We start from the raw sequence: 18,360 nt of genomic DNA, 5'->3' as shown, positions 1-18,360 counted from the left end.
GTGCTAGAATATATATCTTTATATATATCACATGCTGTGTGGTGTCTGTTCTGATCTATGCTATTACAGCAAGTGCGACAGTGCCGCACTCTAGGGCGGTAGTGCCACACCTAGTTGTACCAGCAAACTATGTTATGCATAAACTGTCATTTGTATCATGTTTTACATAGCTGACACAGTATGCAGTATTCCATAGGACCATGGATGTAGGGGGAGCCCCATCACTTTCACTAAAATGTGAATCTATGCTTCTTATGCCAATTTGAGAATTCAATTATCTATTCACACATTTAGGGGGAGGCTCTACCCATGGCTCGAAAATCTCAGTATTTATTTCATATCTTTTGTAAATTCTAATTGGGTTGTCATCAATCACCAAAAAGGGGGAGATTGAAAGTGCAATCAAGCCCTAATTGTGGGTTTTGGTGATAATGACCATGCAATTAGAGAACTAATAAGATTTATCGAGATGACAAGCAGGGAATTTATATTCAACGATGCTACACGAAATGGAGGAGCCCCCAATTGCAAATGTTGATGGCTTCAAACTCAAAAAAGGTTTAAATTCTTTTATATTTTGAATTTGAGTATAAAAAAAGTCATACTATAAAGGGGGACACAATACTTAAGCTAATATGTGCTATCAAGTGCTCAAACATACACATGCATCCTTAGATTCACAGCCAAGGTAGTCTACACTTTCACTCTTACCCTTGTTGTCTTGCATGGTGCGGCACTGCCGCACTTGAAGAGAGGCACTGCTGCACTTGAGCCGCGGTACTACCGTGACTTAAGTGACTGTTGGGGGCTGGGGGTATTTATACCCTTCCCCTTCCTCCCCAATGACTCTCTGCCTCTTCTTCCTCACTCTAGCTCATCTAAAATAGAAAGGAGCCTCTTTCTCTATTCCTCCATTGTTGATCATGAGCCCTCAAGCAAATCCATTGATTTCCCCCTCAATTCTTGAGAGAAAAGGGTCCAAAACTCGATTAAAGAGCAGCTCTATTGAAAAAGAGATTACCTCTGAAAAAATATTATACCCTGTCCATCAGTTACATCTTCATTGTCATTTATATTCTTGTCATTTATAAGAGTTCCTACTAAAAGTAACCTTATCAAGTTGAGAACAAATAAATATGATTTAAATACAAAATAATTTGCAAAGATAAAAACCTTGTTCTTCATGTACATTCGTCTCTGAGACATCATTGAGGTCAACGAGTGTTGGGTCTGAAGAAAAGTAAGAATTTTTGTGAGTGGTTGTTAATGAGATTTTGAGGGTAAAATTGTGTATGCAAATAACAAATAAAGTCACCTTTTAGTACACGTTTAGTATATTTGCTCTTTGGCTTTGATGGAGGTAAGTCTTGATATAAAATCTTCTTATCCTCCCAACCAGTTTCACCATTAAGGTTGAACATAGGGTATGCTAATGGATCATAGCATCCGTAGTACGGCCTTATATAATGAGGTTGATTTTCTTTATTGTAAATGACTGCTTCGCTCAAACCTATGTTGTGGGTCATTTCCATCAAACCATATAGCAGCAACGTGTTCCATTGCAGGTGCATTATATCTTCTCTGGTCAATAGAAATACTTGTATTTAGCGCAATACTATAGCTATCCAAGTTGGAAAGAGTGCCAAGACTCTTAAATACTTGAACATATGGATTGTCTTGCATGATGTTCAATATAGAGCGGATCACATGAGTGTCAAGGTGTGGAGATCTTTTGATCCTATGACGCATAGTCTCATCTGTGTCATAAAAGTACAATTGCATATGGCGTGGTCCCTGATTATCAAGTACAAGTTGATCCAACTTGTGATATATTTGGCCATGAGCTTTAAATGTATAAATGCCAGTACCTTTCGCTGTTGCCAAGCTACGGTCAATGGAAACCCCCGTACTGGTGAAAGAAAAGTGTGAATTGAAGTAATGAATGTTTCTTCTGAAATACTTTGCATCCCTATCAGTTTGACTTGTGAACAATCGATGTAGCTCGTTTGGCACCTTTGGTATAAATGTACTAACCCGTCTGTTCCAACAATAAAATGCAGGACCTTCACATTCAAATCTCTTTGCGCGACAATAAAAACAATTATGTAGTTTTTTTCAATACATGATGTGTTTTTGGAAGATCCACATACACAAACTCATAAGGATCATGACCATTCGTTTTTGTCGTGGGTTATATAGAATACTTGTATTGAAAATCTGCATGATGAAGCATTATTCATTTGTCATGGAAATTCATCTATGATGAAGTATTACTTGTATGTCATGGATTACAAAAGAGATTACCTCTATTGTGAAACACTCTAGCTTCATCATCATCATAAGTAGTGTTTGATAGATCTTCTTTAGGGTTATGTTGATCTAAATAATTTTCCGTTGCAAAAAGTTATTTACAATAAAAAATATTGATAATGAAAATTTAATGTGTTTTTTACCTTCTATTCCATGCATTGGATCTTCTGGTTCCCAAATACCAGAATCATAGTCTTCAACAGCATTGCCAACTTGCGCTGTTAATTTTTATATCTATAATGTTAAGTGAACCAACACAATAGATAGCTTATGAACTTGGTGGAAATAAACATACCACTTGATGCCAATTTTTTAGATTGGCTAAACTTTGCACGATAGTTACGCTGATATTTTCGATTTCTAGCCCGTCTTTCTGCCTCTTTATCATTAAATAGCACACCAGTATGTTTTGTTTGACGTTGGCTCTTTTACTGGATTGATATTCTCCAAGTACTCATTATGTGCTTTTTCTATGTCATCACCTGTAAACCAGTACATTCAACATCTATAACATATAATAGTAATGTAGTAACATTATTTATAATCAAACCTTGTTGCTTTGCTGCGTGTGAATCAGGCTGTTCTTTTTGGTTACCATCAGCTTTTGCACGTAACCTTGCACGGTACTTGCGTTGATATTCTTGGTTTCTAGCCCGTCTTTCATCATCTTTTTCACAAGTCATTACATCAATAGAATCTAGATTCTCTAGATTATTCATTATTGGAGTTTTTTTCTTGGCCTCACCTGTAAATATGTAAAGATCAAAGATTAAAATTTAAAACAAGTATGTTCAACATCTATAACATATAAAAAGTATTGTAGTAACATTGCTTATTATCAAACCTGGTTGCTTTGTTATTATAGTGCTTGCATCAGGCTGTTTTTTTTTTTTGATACCGTCAACCTTGGTCCGTAGCCTTGCACCATAATTACGCTGACATTCTCGGTTTCTTGCTCGTTTTTCATCATCTTTATCACAAGTCTTTAAATAGTAGTTTTTGCTTCAAATTTCCTTTTAGCCGATGACATATCGCCATGTGGTCTTGTGGGCAGATTACCATATGATCTCGTGGTCGAAGTCATAATAATATTTAGGTTGGAGCATTGCAATCAAGGAATATAAAACTCTAAAAGTTACTGTCTTGACATTATGTTTACAGGTCAAATGGACATAAATGGACACTGTATTGAAGAAAGAAATATGCCGTGAGGGTGGGGACGCGGCCGTCGAGCACGCATGGTGGGGACGCGGCCGCCAAGGACGCAGGCCGGGGCGCGTTTCCAGGAAGCACGAGTTCGGGTTTCCGGCTGTTGAGGTCGCGAGGCCGGAGCACAGCCGCCGGGACGTGGCCGGGACGCGTCCGCCGCGCCGAGGATGCAGGAGCGGGACGCGTTTCCAGGAAGCACGAGTCCGGTGTGCGGCTGTTGAGGGCGCGAGGCTGGAGCGCAGCCGCCGGGACGTGGCCGGGACGCGTCCGCCGGAGGCGCGGGGTCAGGGCGCGGTCGCCGTGGTGGCCTCCTGCAATGCAGTTGTCCTTCGCTCCTTTATAGTACTAATAAATATGCACGTGCGGCACGCATGTGTTTATCAAAAACATCATTAAACAATTAATACTACGCTAGAAAGACTAAGTCATTAGCTTCAATGAGATTCAGACTCCATGAATATCCATTCCTTATTTCTTAATGCATATATCAGTAAAGACGATAATAAGATCAACAGTGTCCAAGAGCTTAATTAGGATATATATATATATATATATAGCCACTTTGAGTTATGATAATTACTATGTTAATTTACGAGATTATAGTAACTCCTTACTAAGTGGTTTAATATAACGTTATGGTAAATATCCTCATATATTATAGTAACCCAACTATCGTAAATATGTATTGACATTATGGTAAATTAGTATATAAAATTATAGTAAATGGAGGTGGCTACAGAATAACTTATTTTGTAGCCGGCTACTGAATAGCCTCTCCCTATATATATATATATATATATATATATATATATATATATATATATATATATATATATATATAATTAGCAATGTAACGAAGATTGGATAAGAATAGAAAAGAAAATACCTAACCTTCACCAAGTCGTGCTTTATTAATTCGATGAAGCGACCGATCGAGAGGACGCATCGCATATGCACGCACAGACGCGAGCGGCCAGCTGGTTCTAGCCGTGTCATAGGACCAGAGTCGTTCATCCTCCTACGTATACACTAGTAGAGAAATGATCTTTAATCCACTTCGAAATTTGGTTATAGTCCGGTATTTTTTACGTCCGGGACTAAATAAACCTTTAATCTCGGTTGGTAGTTTTAACTGGGACTAAAGGTTCCTGCCCAACGGCTACTGCGCCAGGCTTTTACTGGTGGGGACCTTTAGTCCCGGTTGGAGCTACCAACCGGGACTAAAGGTTCACTTTTACTTCCGGTTTGTACCTTCAACCGGAAGTAAAAGTCTACTCCCGGCTGGAGGCTCAGTCCGGAACTAGAAAGGAATATTTAGTCTCGGTTTCTGTCTACAACCGGAACTAAAGGTCCCCTCCTATATACCCCTTATTCCTCCCTGAGTCCGAGCCACTTCGAGCTCAGTGTTCATGCTTCATCGCCGGTCTCTCTTCTTCCTCATCACTGGTGATCACAAGATTTCTTCCATTCCTCCATCGATTCTTCGGTTCTAAAGGTTACCAACTTTATACTCTCATATTTCATCAGTAGCTTATTTTATTTTGTGAACTAGATATATGTGGTTTTTTTATGGTAGATTTTTTTTTATTTGTAAGTCATTTAAGCTCAAAATTATTTTAAAGTTTGCATATTTGGATAAAGGAAGGTTAAAGTAGTTATTCAAAACTAGTATTGAGCTTTTGTTTCTAGCATGCATAGCACACTTCATGCTTTAGATGGATAGAGAATTTTAGAGTTTTTTTTAATTTTATTTGTTTATAAAATGAGAAATTTATATTATATTAAAAATGAGTATAGAGAGTAGATGGCATCTGCTTCCGGGTCCTCGGCCTCTCATCGGGTTACAAAGCGACTGAGGCCGGATCTCCCTCTCATTGCATGCAGCAAGTGTGAGAAGAAGATTGTGATAGAGTACCAGGTGAGAAAAGAGTGTCCCAACAAGGGATGTATCTTCTACAAGTGTCCGGATCGCAATATGAGTTATTTTGTCGCATTTGATGATTATGGTTAATTTATACTTATTTTCATGATGATTGTGATTAAAGTTCTAATTTTTTGTTTTAATTTCAGTGGGATAGCACTAGATATTTAGGCTGGTACTGGAAGGAAGAGTATGTTGAACACGTGCAAAACTCTCTTGCACAGCGGTTACGGTGGCTGATGAGGCAGTGATCTTGCGGAAGAAGCCTATAGATGTTGAACAAACGCATGATCTGTCTATTTTAGTTGGGATTGGTCGTGAAATCCTTATGCTGCTGAAGTGCATTTTAGCTTTAGTTTTTTTAGTGATAGTTGAGATTGTCTATATTGTAGCGAGACTTTCATAAATTAATACCTTGTGTAGTGGCATGCATGTCGTATAATTAACTAATTATGTTCTAGGTTTTAATATGGTACGTATGTCATGTAATGCAGATAAGATGGCATTGGATATGTACAATGTTGATCACCGCTCCAAGAGTTCATTGAGGGCGTGCATTCTTTCTTACGTGTGGCTGAGGCAAACAAACGCGATGGTTTCATGTGCTGCCCATGTGCCATATGTAAGAATTAGAAGGAATATGCTAGCTTAAGGAGTCTTCATTCACACTTATTGAAGTCGGGAGGCGTTGCTTCAAGCACAAGAGCGCGAAAAAAATATGCAAGCTAGAATGCAGGACAAAATCATAAAGCAAGTGTAAATAGCAATGAGTGCCCAAAGGCAGACATCAGATCCAGGAATCAACATTAATATTAGCCCCCTGATCAGTTGAAAAGCAACTGCGCTTCCACGGAGTTGCCAAATCAAGATGACGCAATGCTACGTTTCCCTGTGGATGACATCACTGCACCGTTTACATCATGTGAGCTACATATTCCAAAAGAGAATGCCACAATCATGGTGGCTCTCGGTGTTTTTTCTCCTCCAGATCCTACCAAGACACCAAGAATCTATGAGGCAATAATACCACCTGGATATGTTAGCGTCTTAGTGGATAGAGTTAACAAAGGTTTTAGTGATCTGGCTCTTGACATTCTAGGAGGTGATGGGGAGAAGACTCTAGGAGAAGCAGAGAAGACATTCATACTATGGCGCAAGCGCTACATCATTATTCCCAGGGTCTCTAGTCCACCGCCACTTCCTCAATTGCCAGACAATAGGTGTGGACAAAAGTAAACAAAAAAATTTTCACTAATTTTCTATTGACATGTATGATTAAAAATAACAATTTCTTATACCTAATTATTCTTTTTTGTACTCACACAGCAGGGTCTCCGCAAACCTAAGTCCAATTATCTAATCTCCAGATCATCATAGTGCTCTAGGAAATTAGATGGCAACACCGCCACCTCCAAGGAGGTCTTCAACGGCTTCCCCGCCTCCCTTGATGACTAAGAATAAGCCAGCTCCTAAGAGGTCCACCCCACAAACGAAGCCGTGGCCTATCAGCCGGCAAAGAAGAAAGCCTCATCTAATCTAGTTATTCCCCAAAACCTGTCTTACGAGAAAAGTGAAAAGGAATTAAATGCTGCAGTACAAAAAGATGTGGACAGTTTCTTCGAAAAAGTAAAAAAGCAACGAGAAGCGAGGGAGAATCCAGAGAAACTGTACTTCTACCTACCTCCAGATCTTCTAAGAAAGAAGGTGGACCAGAAAAAACAAGAATCTCAAAAGACCCTTCCAAAATTAGACTACGACCGCTCTCTCACCAAGTCATTTGAGGCGGCGCAGAAAAAGACTAGACCAGGGAAAGGTGTTGCACAACTCAGACAACAATCGCAACAATCAGTCCTCTCTCTTGTCGTTCGTAATGAATATGGTTCGAACTTAGACTTAGACGTTGATTTTGAGGAGCTGGCTCAGTTTTACGAGGAAACTGGTTTGGACCTTGCCCAAGTGCTCGCTAAAGGACCATCTACTCCGAAAGTGGATCCTTGGAAGAAATTTGAATATGAAAATAGTCTATACAACCCTGAGGCCTTAGGTGAACTAGGTACGTAAATGTACCTGCTAAACAAGTGGTACATGGCAACGTGTAAACGGGGAGAGGCCTTTGTTCCTATCAGAGTTAGAAACCAATATTACTTCCGTGACGATGACGTTATATATGTCGAGTTTGTAGAATTACACCAACTATGCCACTTGGACTCTCTCGACAAAAGTCTCATTAGCTGCTATTGTCTGTAAGTATGATTATTTTCTACTATTAAAGTGTGTATATATATAAAGCTACATGTATATATATAAATTATATATCCTCACACTATATTTTTATATATGCAGATATGAGATGACAGAACTCAGAAAGAGAAAGGATAATGATGTTGGTTTCATTGATCCAAATGTCGTATTCAAACACCTTAACCCCCCGCCTCAATGGAAAGCTGAACTCGAGAAAAATCTCATGAGATTCTTAGTGAACCAACAAAACAAGAACATACTCTTCCCCTACAACTTTAAGTGAGTGTTAAATAATTAATGTCGATCATATGGACATTTGTTCAATTATTTGCTTACTAGCTAAGCTATCTCCCATATATATATATATGTTGACTCTAGTTAATGTCGATCATATTTGTGTATAAAAACATATGCAGCAATCACTGGATATTGATGGTCATCGATATGATCAATAGTCGGTTGAGCATCTTAGACTCGTTAAGAAAAGAGCAAATAGAGTACCAAAACATGATAGATATTATCCAAGGGTAATTTGGTCTCTCTAGCAACTATATATACCCTGATCTCTTAACTGCAACAATTATTAAAGGCCAAATTAAGTTTTTATTTTATTGGGCGCAGTGTTTAAAAACGTTTCATTGAGGAACACCATATGAAACATTGCAAAGCGCCACTGGATGTAATCGCACACAAAGTAAGTACTAGCTACATATATATATATATATATATATATATATATATATATATATATATATATATATATATATATATAATTCAATTAACATCATGCATGCTTTCAATTCACCGTATCTTTTTCCTCGTAAAAGTGGGTTCTGAGGAAAGAACAGTGGAACAACTACTGCGGATATTATGTTTGCGAGTTCATCATGGCGTACACAAAAAGAACTCCTAAAGCGATCCTCAAAGTACGTTATATAAATATATTCATATATTCACAATTTCTTTTGTTGCTCATATATATAAGTAATCACGTGACCAACACACACATATATATATATATATTAATACTTTTTCTTTAACTTTTATTGAAGACTCTATGGTTAAAGGAAAAAGTCATACGACGTGACCAACTGAAAGCAATTCAAGAGACCATAGCAGGATTTCTTAATAACCAGGTCCTCAACCCCGTCGGCGAGTTTTACAATGACGTCAACGAAACATGGAAGCCAAACCAGATGGAGTGAATTTGTTATCCCAAGGATATGATAGAATATACAATGCAAGCTTTATTTGTAATATATATATATATATATATATATATATATATATATATATATATATACATATTATATGTACATAAAATAACGTACAATATATGTATATGCATGTAATATATACGATAGTTTCATACTTTAGTTTGTACAAAATGTTCGAACATTATAAACGTGTAGAATACGTATATTACTAGCAGCGTCGGATGCGTATTCGAAAACCTATTCGAAAACCAAAACGAATCATCAATTGAAAATATAAACAAAAAAAAAGAAAAAAAAAGGAAACCTTTAGTCCCGGTTGGTAATACCAACCGGGACTAAAGGGCTGCCCCACGTGGCCAGGCTGGGAGGCCTCTTTAGTCTCGGTTGGTCTTACCAACCGAGACTAGTCCCGGGCGAGAAGCCGGGACTAAAGGAGGGGTCCTTTAGTTCCGGATTTGTGCTCTCGGTTGGGAAACCGGGACTGAAGGGATTTTCTAACCGGGAGTAAAGCCCGTTTCTGTACTTAGTGATATGATCCATCATTAGTCGTGGATCTAGAATTTTACTGAAGGATATATCGTACAGAAAATTTCACATGTATATCATACAGAAAAATTCTCATGTAATTTGATAAATTCATTTTCTAGTTCAGTATATAATTATTAAATATTTCGTACATAAAATTTTACATGGATAAACAAAGAAAGACAAGACAAAAAAAACAAACACGAGATAAGAGGTTAGCTGCCCACATGGTGGCTGGCCAGCCTGCCCTCCATGAGGCTCCATCTCCTTGCTTGCTTCTTGTCTTTCATAGATTAGCTCTGTTGATGCAGCCTATGCGCGCGTACGTCCTTCTGGTGGCTGGGTGTTGATCAGATCAGATTGAATCTTGGTTGAATTGTCGGCGTGCAGGTGCTGGTGCCCCTTCTCCAGGTGTCCTCCTCGGTTCTGGTGCCGCTGGGCTGTGTACGTGCGTTTTTTTTACAACAACAACATATATTATATAATTAAAGTAGCCAGTTTACAAAGAGGTCCTCCATAGAAGACCAAATTACAACAAAGTCCTGCAACTAAATAAGAAGGCGACAGCGTCGGTGGTGTCGAGGACGACGAATCCACCGGCGAGGGGCCGCAGGGGCGTCGAAGACGCTTGTACCCAGATGGACTGACCGCGCATAGCGTCGGTTAAGGGTGGGTCTGTAGAGCCGTCGAAAAAGATTCATGCCGACGACCGAAGGATGTTGGCCATGTTCGGCTGGCAGAATTTTGGCTAAAACTGGCTGAAAAACATTGTTCTTGCTGAATTGTTGTGAGAGAAAAATACTGTTCCGGCTAAAAAAAAGAAGCCGAACAAGCCGAATATAAGGTAAGCCGAACGGGGCCATTGTTGAAGCCGTCGCCGGAGATACAAAAGGCTAAGTCAGGATCCCAGGTGGAGGCGGAGCTGTCAAACCAACGCCAAAGGAGGAGTTGTCTGGCTGAAGCATGGAACGGCAGGACCGGTGGCTGCAAGAAAGAGGTGGAGACGTGCAACGAAGGTTGTGGAGCGGAGAAGAACGGATCTCAGTGATGGTGAGTGGAGGTGGGAGCTGAGGTAAACGAGGGGAGACCCGCATAGCAGGAGAACGGATTTATGTTATTTATACTGATCATGACAGAGACGTCGTCGACGGCGAGGAAGATGCCGAGGAAGGCCGCAGCAGCAACAACGACGGCGACGGCGACTGCGAGGCAGACACCCATCTCAGGGACCTCTACTGCTCTACAGCTACTAGCTACTAAGTACTAAGAAGGGGAGCCCACTCCTTGTCGTTGCGGCGAGCTCGCCGGAGACGGGAGGGAGGGGCCGACGGGATCTGGATCTGAGTCGGGCGCTGGAGGAGAGAAAGAGAAGTTGCGTTTTTCAGTGAGACGTTACGTTGATCCTCGGCGTGCAGGTGCAGCCGTAAGATCTCCCATGCGCGCCTTGTATCATGCCATGATGAGCTCTCGCGCAACAATACACACAACAATAATACATGCAGACTGCGCCCTAAAGGAGTTGAAGGCGCTGATGATGTACTCACGTAACTGGGCATGCAGCCGCCAGTACCACACCACGCCGGCACGCGCTGCAGTCCACGACATGGCGAGTTCGCAACTCATGCGATCGTGACTCGGTGCAGGCCTTCTTGCATTGGCTTCTTCGTAGTAGATCAGGCACGACTTGGTGGTGCCGTGCGGCCGTGCCGAGATGAATTCGGCGTTTGGAGTGTCATCCGGGCTCCGATTCCTTGGCCGAGGGGCAAGCAACTCGCAGAATCTAGCAGCATGCAGATGCCCTGTTGTCCCGTCCGTGCTTTCGTCTCGTCCGGCCGTGGGGCGGAGGCGGCCAGGATATGAGACGGAGAGGCGTGCGGGTTGGACAGGTCACGGAAAGAAATAGGAAGGAGGAAGAACGCGTGGATACAGGTTGATGGTTGTACCGTGAGACGTAATTGATATTGAATAGGAGTCTTACATCTAAGATCTCAAATAATGTAAGGCTTATATGACACGACGTATAGATTGAACCATTATCAATGAGGGAGAGTAAGATCCCAAACAACGAAAGGCTCGTATTAAACGGTGGCAAGATCAAACAGTTATGAAAGAGAGATAGCCCCCACAAATTATTCACTCTTTTACAGTGTGATGGATTATTTATTAAATTAACTATTACAGATTTTTTTTCCATATGTACATGATGTCAGGAATTATAGAAAGGTTTGAAAAAAATAGAGAACTGAGTCGACGGTCATACCAGCTAACAGATCAGGATCAAATAAAAACTTTCCAGGACCACCGTTTTTTCGACCCAGTCTTAGGGTTCTCAATCACCATATATCATGTTTTTTTACTTCACAGAAATGTCAGAATGCTATTAAAAAAAAGGGAGAATGAAATTTTACACCAAACAACAATTGATTTCCCAAAGAAATGTCAGAACATTGCTGTACTGTGTACTGCAAACAAAAAATACTCTTATTTGGCACATGCAATTTTTTAACGGGAAACTCAACTCACGTGCGACCATATATTACTCACCCCAGCATTACACTAGTCAAACAATGGCTCAGTATAGTGTACACTGTACAGTGTTTTTGTTTTCATTGTTTTCCGTGGTCGGAGGACACAACCTAAAGACCTACATTTCCTTTTCGTGGAAATAATACACGAACAAAATGGATTTCCATCAGTGTTTGTGTCGTCAATAGAGTTAGCATATCAAATAACTGCACACCATTGTTACCAACAACAGAACCAGGGACCTGTGCCAGTGGAATTTCGATCCAGAGGACAAGTCATGTGAATTGACAGTAGATGTTGTGCCCGTTTTGTCGTCCTTAATTTTAATGCTCGACGAACCTGAAATTACAAGCAGATGACCAGATAGTTGTGGAAATATGGGACAACCCATGACTGGTATTTATGATTCAGAACAGTGCAATGCTTGCACTAACCAACCATGGGTTTTCATTTTTCCCTCTGAAAGTGTCTTTCACCAAAAACAAAAAGGAAGTAAATGTGGATGAACTTTTATCCCAAACTACATATGTAATGGTAATTGACGGTTAACAAGAATATAAATTATTGTATGCTAAGCTCGGCTTTGTTGTTGTTGTTGTAAGCTCATGGCTCCCAGTTTCATGTAAAACATTTTGGAACTAGTAACTGGAAATAAAAAAGCAAACTATGACCAGGGGCGGAGCTTTGTGTATACTAAAGTGAAGGAAGACTTGATTCCACCACTTAAATGCTGATGAATTGCTAATCTAGCCCGCTCTATTAATACCTCAAGTTTGATTGGTCCCCTCTCAATTTTAGTTCAAGCTCCGCCACTGACTATGACTGCAATGTATTATGAAATGAACTAAGGATGAGCAGATTAGAACGTGCTAACACTTACAGTTATAGTCAGTCCACCCAATGACTCGATTTTCCAAGTCATAGACAACCAACTTGTTTGAAAGGACAAGATCTGAAAGAAAACAGACGTAGTGTCAAAAACACAGCGTTAAGAACATAAACGATTTGCTAGTGCAGTGCTGACCTCCCATAAGCACAATATCCTTTCCGTCCTTTGACTGTAATGCACCATTTTGGAATCCCACACAGTATACGTCATTCTGCTCAGGGAACAAAAAATGTAGACCATAAAAGTCATGATCACATACTTTTTATGCACTCGGAAATGGAACTTGCATGCTCTGCTATTTCAAACAGTTGTTGTGCTAGAGTCCAAAATATCAAAAATGGACTTTGATTAAAAATTTACTGAAATAACTCTTAGTTATGCCTATATATTAATACTGTAGAACGTGAAGCATAGAGCTTTACTGCTTTACTGTACAGGAGTTTCAATGTCATGTATCTACAAAGGTTATTTAAAAAAATTACTCCCAAAAAGAAAAGAGTTTCCAGCTACAAACATATAATAAAGAGAATGTATACATATACAGAAGTGGTAGGCTATTTCTCTTTATAAGCAAAATAACGGTGCAGTCTGAAAAGGCGATGAGAACTATCAGAAATTTCAAAGGCACACAAGGCATGTACATGTCATCCATGTTGGCAATATGAATGTGTGCTATTTTTCTTTAACCTCTCTACAGTGTGGATGAACTTTGACATGTAATGTAATCTTCAAGCACACGTAAATCTAGATGTATTGTAAATGTAGTTGGGGTCTGCTTCGGTAGTACTCATGTTTACTAAGTTTGAAGCAAATTAAGTACTAATGGGTGATTACCGTGGTCAATCGTGTAATACCAGTGTTTGGGAAGTTGCCGCCATACCATTAGTGAAATTGCACTTTTGCCAACAATCCAGAGTGTATGACATGCGGGACCAGGCTACCAACTATCATTGGCATAGTCACATAATCAATGGCATTTTGGCAACATAGGTTGACTGGGTGTTCTGGCAATTTTCCTTAGTTTACTTTGACACCTTTATCCAAAAGAATATATCTCTCGAGTTCAGCAAAATTATTTCACATCAAGGGCAAACAGACAATATTAAAAGACAGATGAAAAGAAAAGAAAAGAAAAAAAAAGCCTGGAGGCTTGATATGGAGTGATTGAGAAATTTTTGGAGAACCAAAATCCTAACAAATAAACAATGTAACTGGAAAAGACAGCATAAGGTAGATGCATCATACATTCATATATACTAGTTTAGTTATTGTTTTTCACATTGATTACCAATGGCACACATGATATTACAAATTACAAAAGTGTTTTATTTTAACCATTATCATGTAGTTTATGCAAAAGGGGAGAAAGGAAGACGAGAGCACTGAAGCCACTTTCAAGCGCTATAAGCTGGAACCATGATGAACCCATGGCAATGGGTGAATTAAGCGTTACTCTACTAGGAGAGAAATGTCATGTTACCCCATTTGGGAAAAAGTACTCATGGGGATACACATGCAGCGCAAGATCATCCTCAAAATGGAAGGTGATGGTTGGGAATCCATCATCTACACTGCAAGAGAAATGAACACAACAATTAGAATCATAATCATAGCAAGAGAATATAATCTATGGGCTGGTGATTCATCTTTGTGCCAATTCAAATGAAAACAGAGCAAGTGTGAAGAGTCGCATTTCAGCATGTATGAAATGCAGCATGGAAGGAATTGCAGGTAATAATTAGTACTCTTCCAACTGCAGCTATATTGTGTAAACTACTAAACCATACCTTCCAGAATATTGGAAACACAAAAAATCTTGAACATCATGGAAGGCTATATCCTGATGCTTGTTAAATACCTACAATTGATTGAGAAACCTAATATGTAAAGAAAAGGCATATGGTCAAACATCACAGGGAAAGAACTAGCACAGGATCTTTGTCATACCACGAGCATTACTTTTTTGAAAACCAATTCTGGAAGGTATGTCAAGGTGGTACCACTGTCGATTATGGTACCCTTTTTATCATCTGGTTTAAAAATATCTGTCGGGAGTTCTAGCGTAGTGCCACCAACATCGATTGTCTTAAGGTTCACATTGTAGTGTGGCCTGGAAAGTAAAATCATGACAGGTTATGAGTATGGTATAAATGAAGTAAAACAGCCAGCTGCAATATCTTAAGTAGAACTAAAACTATGTGCCAAGAAACTGTGCGTTCATATAAAGTTTGCAATAATGCCATTGATACGGGACTTTTTACTGACTCAAAACTCACAAAAACAATTGTATGTTCGAAGAGGCCATGGGAAAAAAGAACAGGAAGGGTCACTAGCACTAGCATCTAGCACAACAGCATTGGTGAAGCATCTGTTTGTAGCATAGCACAAATGCCAGTGACAGAACATTTGTCCAAAGACCAAATATTTTAATACCTATATTTATTTTCTTCGCACATGCTATTTATCATATTTTATTCCATACTTCATAAGTGTCGAGTTCTCATATAATTTTTTTCCTTGTTAGTTGGATACTAAGCAACGTGCCTAAGCAAGGTTTGTCACATCACATGTCCAAATTAGCTCAGCAGTCAGCACCCCACCTCAAGCTCTTGGACACCAGTTGGTCAACATTTTTAATCATAAAAGCAAGCAGCGGTGCACGCTATATTGTAAGGCTTCTGGTAAACTAGTAACACGCCAGTTGTCCACCATTTCATAGAGCAAGTACAGCAACAACAGGTTTTTAGAGCTGGGATTGGGATGGATTTTTTTTTCCCATTTTGCTTGAGTTTTCACTGAAGGGCGGGCCTGGTGCAAGCGGTAGAGTCTTACCGCCTGTGACCGGAAGGTCCCGGGTTCGAGTCACGGTCTCCTCGCATTGCACAGGCGAGGGTAAGGCTTGCCACTGACACCCTTCCCCAGACCCCGCACAGAGCGGGAGCTCTCTGCACTGGGTACGCCCTTTGCTTGAGTTTTCACGTTGCAATAATAGTGAACTATAAAAATGGAGACTTAAGGATTAATCAAAGTCAACAACTATGAACAATTCAAAAGCGTTATATGACTAGTGGACTATAAAAATGGTGGTTCGTGAAATGCATCATTGACATCAATCAGATTATGAAATATTCTATAAAGTGGCATGGAAGTTCCCTATTAAATCCAACTAGAGCTTTTATTTTTGGAATGGCCATTGTTCATTTTGTATTATATCATGGCAGGAGCGACGATGTTATCCTACCAAAAAAAACAAACATTATACATGGTGCAAATATTGTATGATCACATCTTTTTGGCCCTTAACACAGAACTATGATACAGATTTTATCTCTCTTCCCGAAGCAAGTTCTAGAAACCAAAACAAAATTTACTTAAAATTATCAACGATAGGACAGTTCCAGGAGTGTAATGCAACCAAAATGATAATTAGTATGGCAATGTTAACATACATACTTGTCGGCTACCAATGGTGTTGTTTTTACTTTTGGCTCCACCACATCTCCAATAGCAAAAATTCCACCTCCTTTTACAGTATCCAAGCAATGAGCAAATATCTTCTTCACTTTACCAGCAGTAGCTAGTTGTGATAGCATTGATGTATTTGCCTCACCAAAACCAATAATTCCATCAAGGGCTTGACTTGAACTTCCCAAATCCCCACCTTGTTGAGCACCACACCTACAAAGGAAAGAAGAATCATCTATCCCCAATTAAGACATCAGCACTATCAACAAAATGTTAATTAGTTGATGCTTGTTTCCTACTCAGTTTTTGTATTGCAATATTCTAGATAAAGAGCATGGGATGCATATAGCAAATCCCACAGCTAGCAGGGTGGATGCTTTCCATGATACTTATCTTTTCAATGAAATAATAGCACAAGAACATGTAGCCAGGATAAAGGGCCAAGAATACAACTTCATTACCTCACAGTGGGACTAAAAAAATTCAAGCTCATGCTAAAGAAGGATATTTAAGTATCTTTGGGGCGATTGCCATGTATCATGCTAATCTTTTCAGGCAGCATAATAGCCTCTTGCCATATTCAATGAATGCTAAAGGTCTTTTCAGGCAGAATAATAGTTTATCAAATGAGTGGTATCCTACAAAAAAACGGTTGCAATGTGATAAACTGAAACGACCAGACTCACCCAAAAATGACGGTGGCATTGGCAGGCTGTGTCTGCCCATCCCCAGTCACCTGATCAAACTGCAGTGCATCATTGACGAAGGAACCTACCGTCGAGCTACCATCACCGTACGTGACACTATATTCACAGGGCACATTGGCGCTGCACTTTGGCAGCCTTCCCCCAAATGTAGATGCACAGAATCCCTGATCGCACATCACCGTGCTCCCGGTCGAGGACGCCTTGGGGTCGTAGAGCGTCAAGTCTAACTGCACGGAGAAGCCCACACCGAATTCACATAAAAATGGACACAACTGAATTAATCTGCAGTTCAGACACACATACAAAAAAAAGTAAAGTGGGAAATGGTACCCCGAGCCCGCTCTTGCGGGGGCATTGCTCGCAGGTGATGCAGTTGACCCAGAGGATGTCGCTGCCGGTGTCGACCTGGACGTAGTAACGCTTGGGCGGCGTCCCCAGCTTGACCCCCGTGTAGTAGAGGCTGCGCGCGCCCGGACCCGCCCAATAATCAACCACATTCAAATTCAAATCAAGCACCCGGGAAATCCTTCCAAAATAAACAAGCTAGCGAGCGCGGGCACGTACCCGGTGTCGGTGGGGAGGCCGAGGCCACCAAGAGGGAGGTCGGCGGCCGCGAGGAGGCGGCCGTGGCGGGTGCCGTCGTGGGCGCGAAGGGCGCTGATGTTGGCGCCAGCAGCACCCCCTCCCACTCCCACGGGGAACTTGCGGCGCACCTGGAAGACGCCCGTAGCCGTGGCGCCAGGGGCGGACCCAGCCACCGCCAGCAGCAGCGCGGCGAGGAGGAGCGCAGCACGCTGAGGCGGAGGCGGAGCCATGGGATTATTCCGTGGGTGGGACAGACGGCAATTCGAACCGCCCTGCGCGAAGCAACGGGCGGGAGGCCAGCTACGATTCGTGTCCTCCTCCCCTGTTGGCCGCCGCTCCTCCTCCTCCTCCCCGCGGCCTCGGAGCGTCGGCCTGGCATTTGAGCGACGAAGGAGGGCAAGCAAGGCACCGCAAAACGGGGACGAAAGCGGGGGGCGGGGCGGACAGCTCGTTGGGGACGACCAAATCGCGGCACGCTCGTATTGGGAAGGGAAGCAGGATATGTGCGGGAGAAAAAGGAGGCGGCTTTTAACTGCGTGTCATTATAAAAGTTAATAATTATTTATAAATTATTAAAAAAAATTAAATTCTCACACGTACTACGGCCGTGAACTCTTTTTGTCCACCACATCACTTCTGTTAGATTTGACTCTAACGGTGTCAAACTGTGGTTGTGAAAAGTCCAAAATACCCTTAGATCTAAATATACAATAATTTTTTTTACATCTTAACGACCTCAAATGAAAAAACTAAAAACTAGAAAAT

The 18,360-nt window shown here is 40.8% G+C and overlaps 1 protein-coding gene across 2 annotated transcripts; it reads right to left on the bottom strand.

The window, feature by feature from the left end:
- Positions 1-11,843: 11,843 nt before the first annotated feature.
- LOC136500882 (aspartic proteinase 36-like) lies at positions 11,844-18,051 on the bottom strand. 2 transcript variants are annotated; one of them, XM_066496347.1, is made up of 10 exons: positions 17,575-18,051; positions 17,341-17,470; positions 16,990-17,237; positions 16,292-16,516; positions 14,786-14,948; positions 14,626-14,696; positions 14,319-14,409; positions 12,974-13,049; positions 12,830-12,901; positions 11,844-12,342 (listed from the first exon to the last, which is right to left on the bottom strand). In XM_066496347.1, exons 1-10 carry the CDS (start codon positions 17,823-17,825, stop codon positions 12,140-12,142), a joined length of 1,530 nt encoding a protein of 509 aa, XP_066352444.1. In that variant the 5' UTR covers positions 17,826-18,051; the 3' UTR covers positions 11,844-12,139. The 2 variants fall into 2 exon arrangements, with proteins under 2 accessions (XP_066352444.1, XP_066352445.1); XM_066496348.1 differs by having other exon boundaries at positions 11,844-12,288.
- Positions 18,052-18,360: the final 309 nt, after the last annotated feature.

Source organism: Miscanthus floridulus, chromosome 13 (genome assembly GCF_019320115.1).
Source record: "Miscanthus floridulus cultivar M001 chromosome 13, ASM1932011v1, whole genome shotgun sequence".
In the NCBI taxonomy this organism is placed as follows: Eukaryota; Viridiplantae; Streptophyta; class Magnoliopsida; order Poales; family Poaceae; genus Miscanthus; species Miscanthus floridulus.
This window is presented reverse-complemented; position numbering and strand designations above follow the sequence as displayed.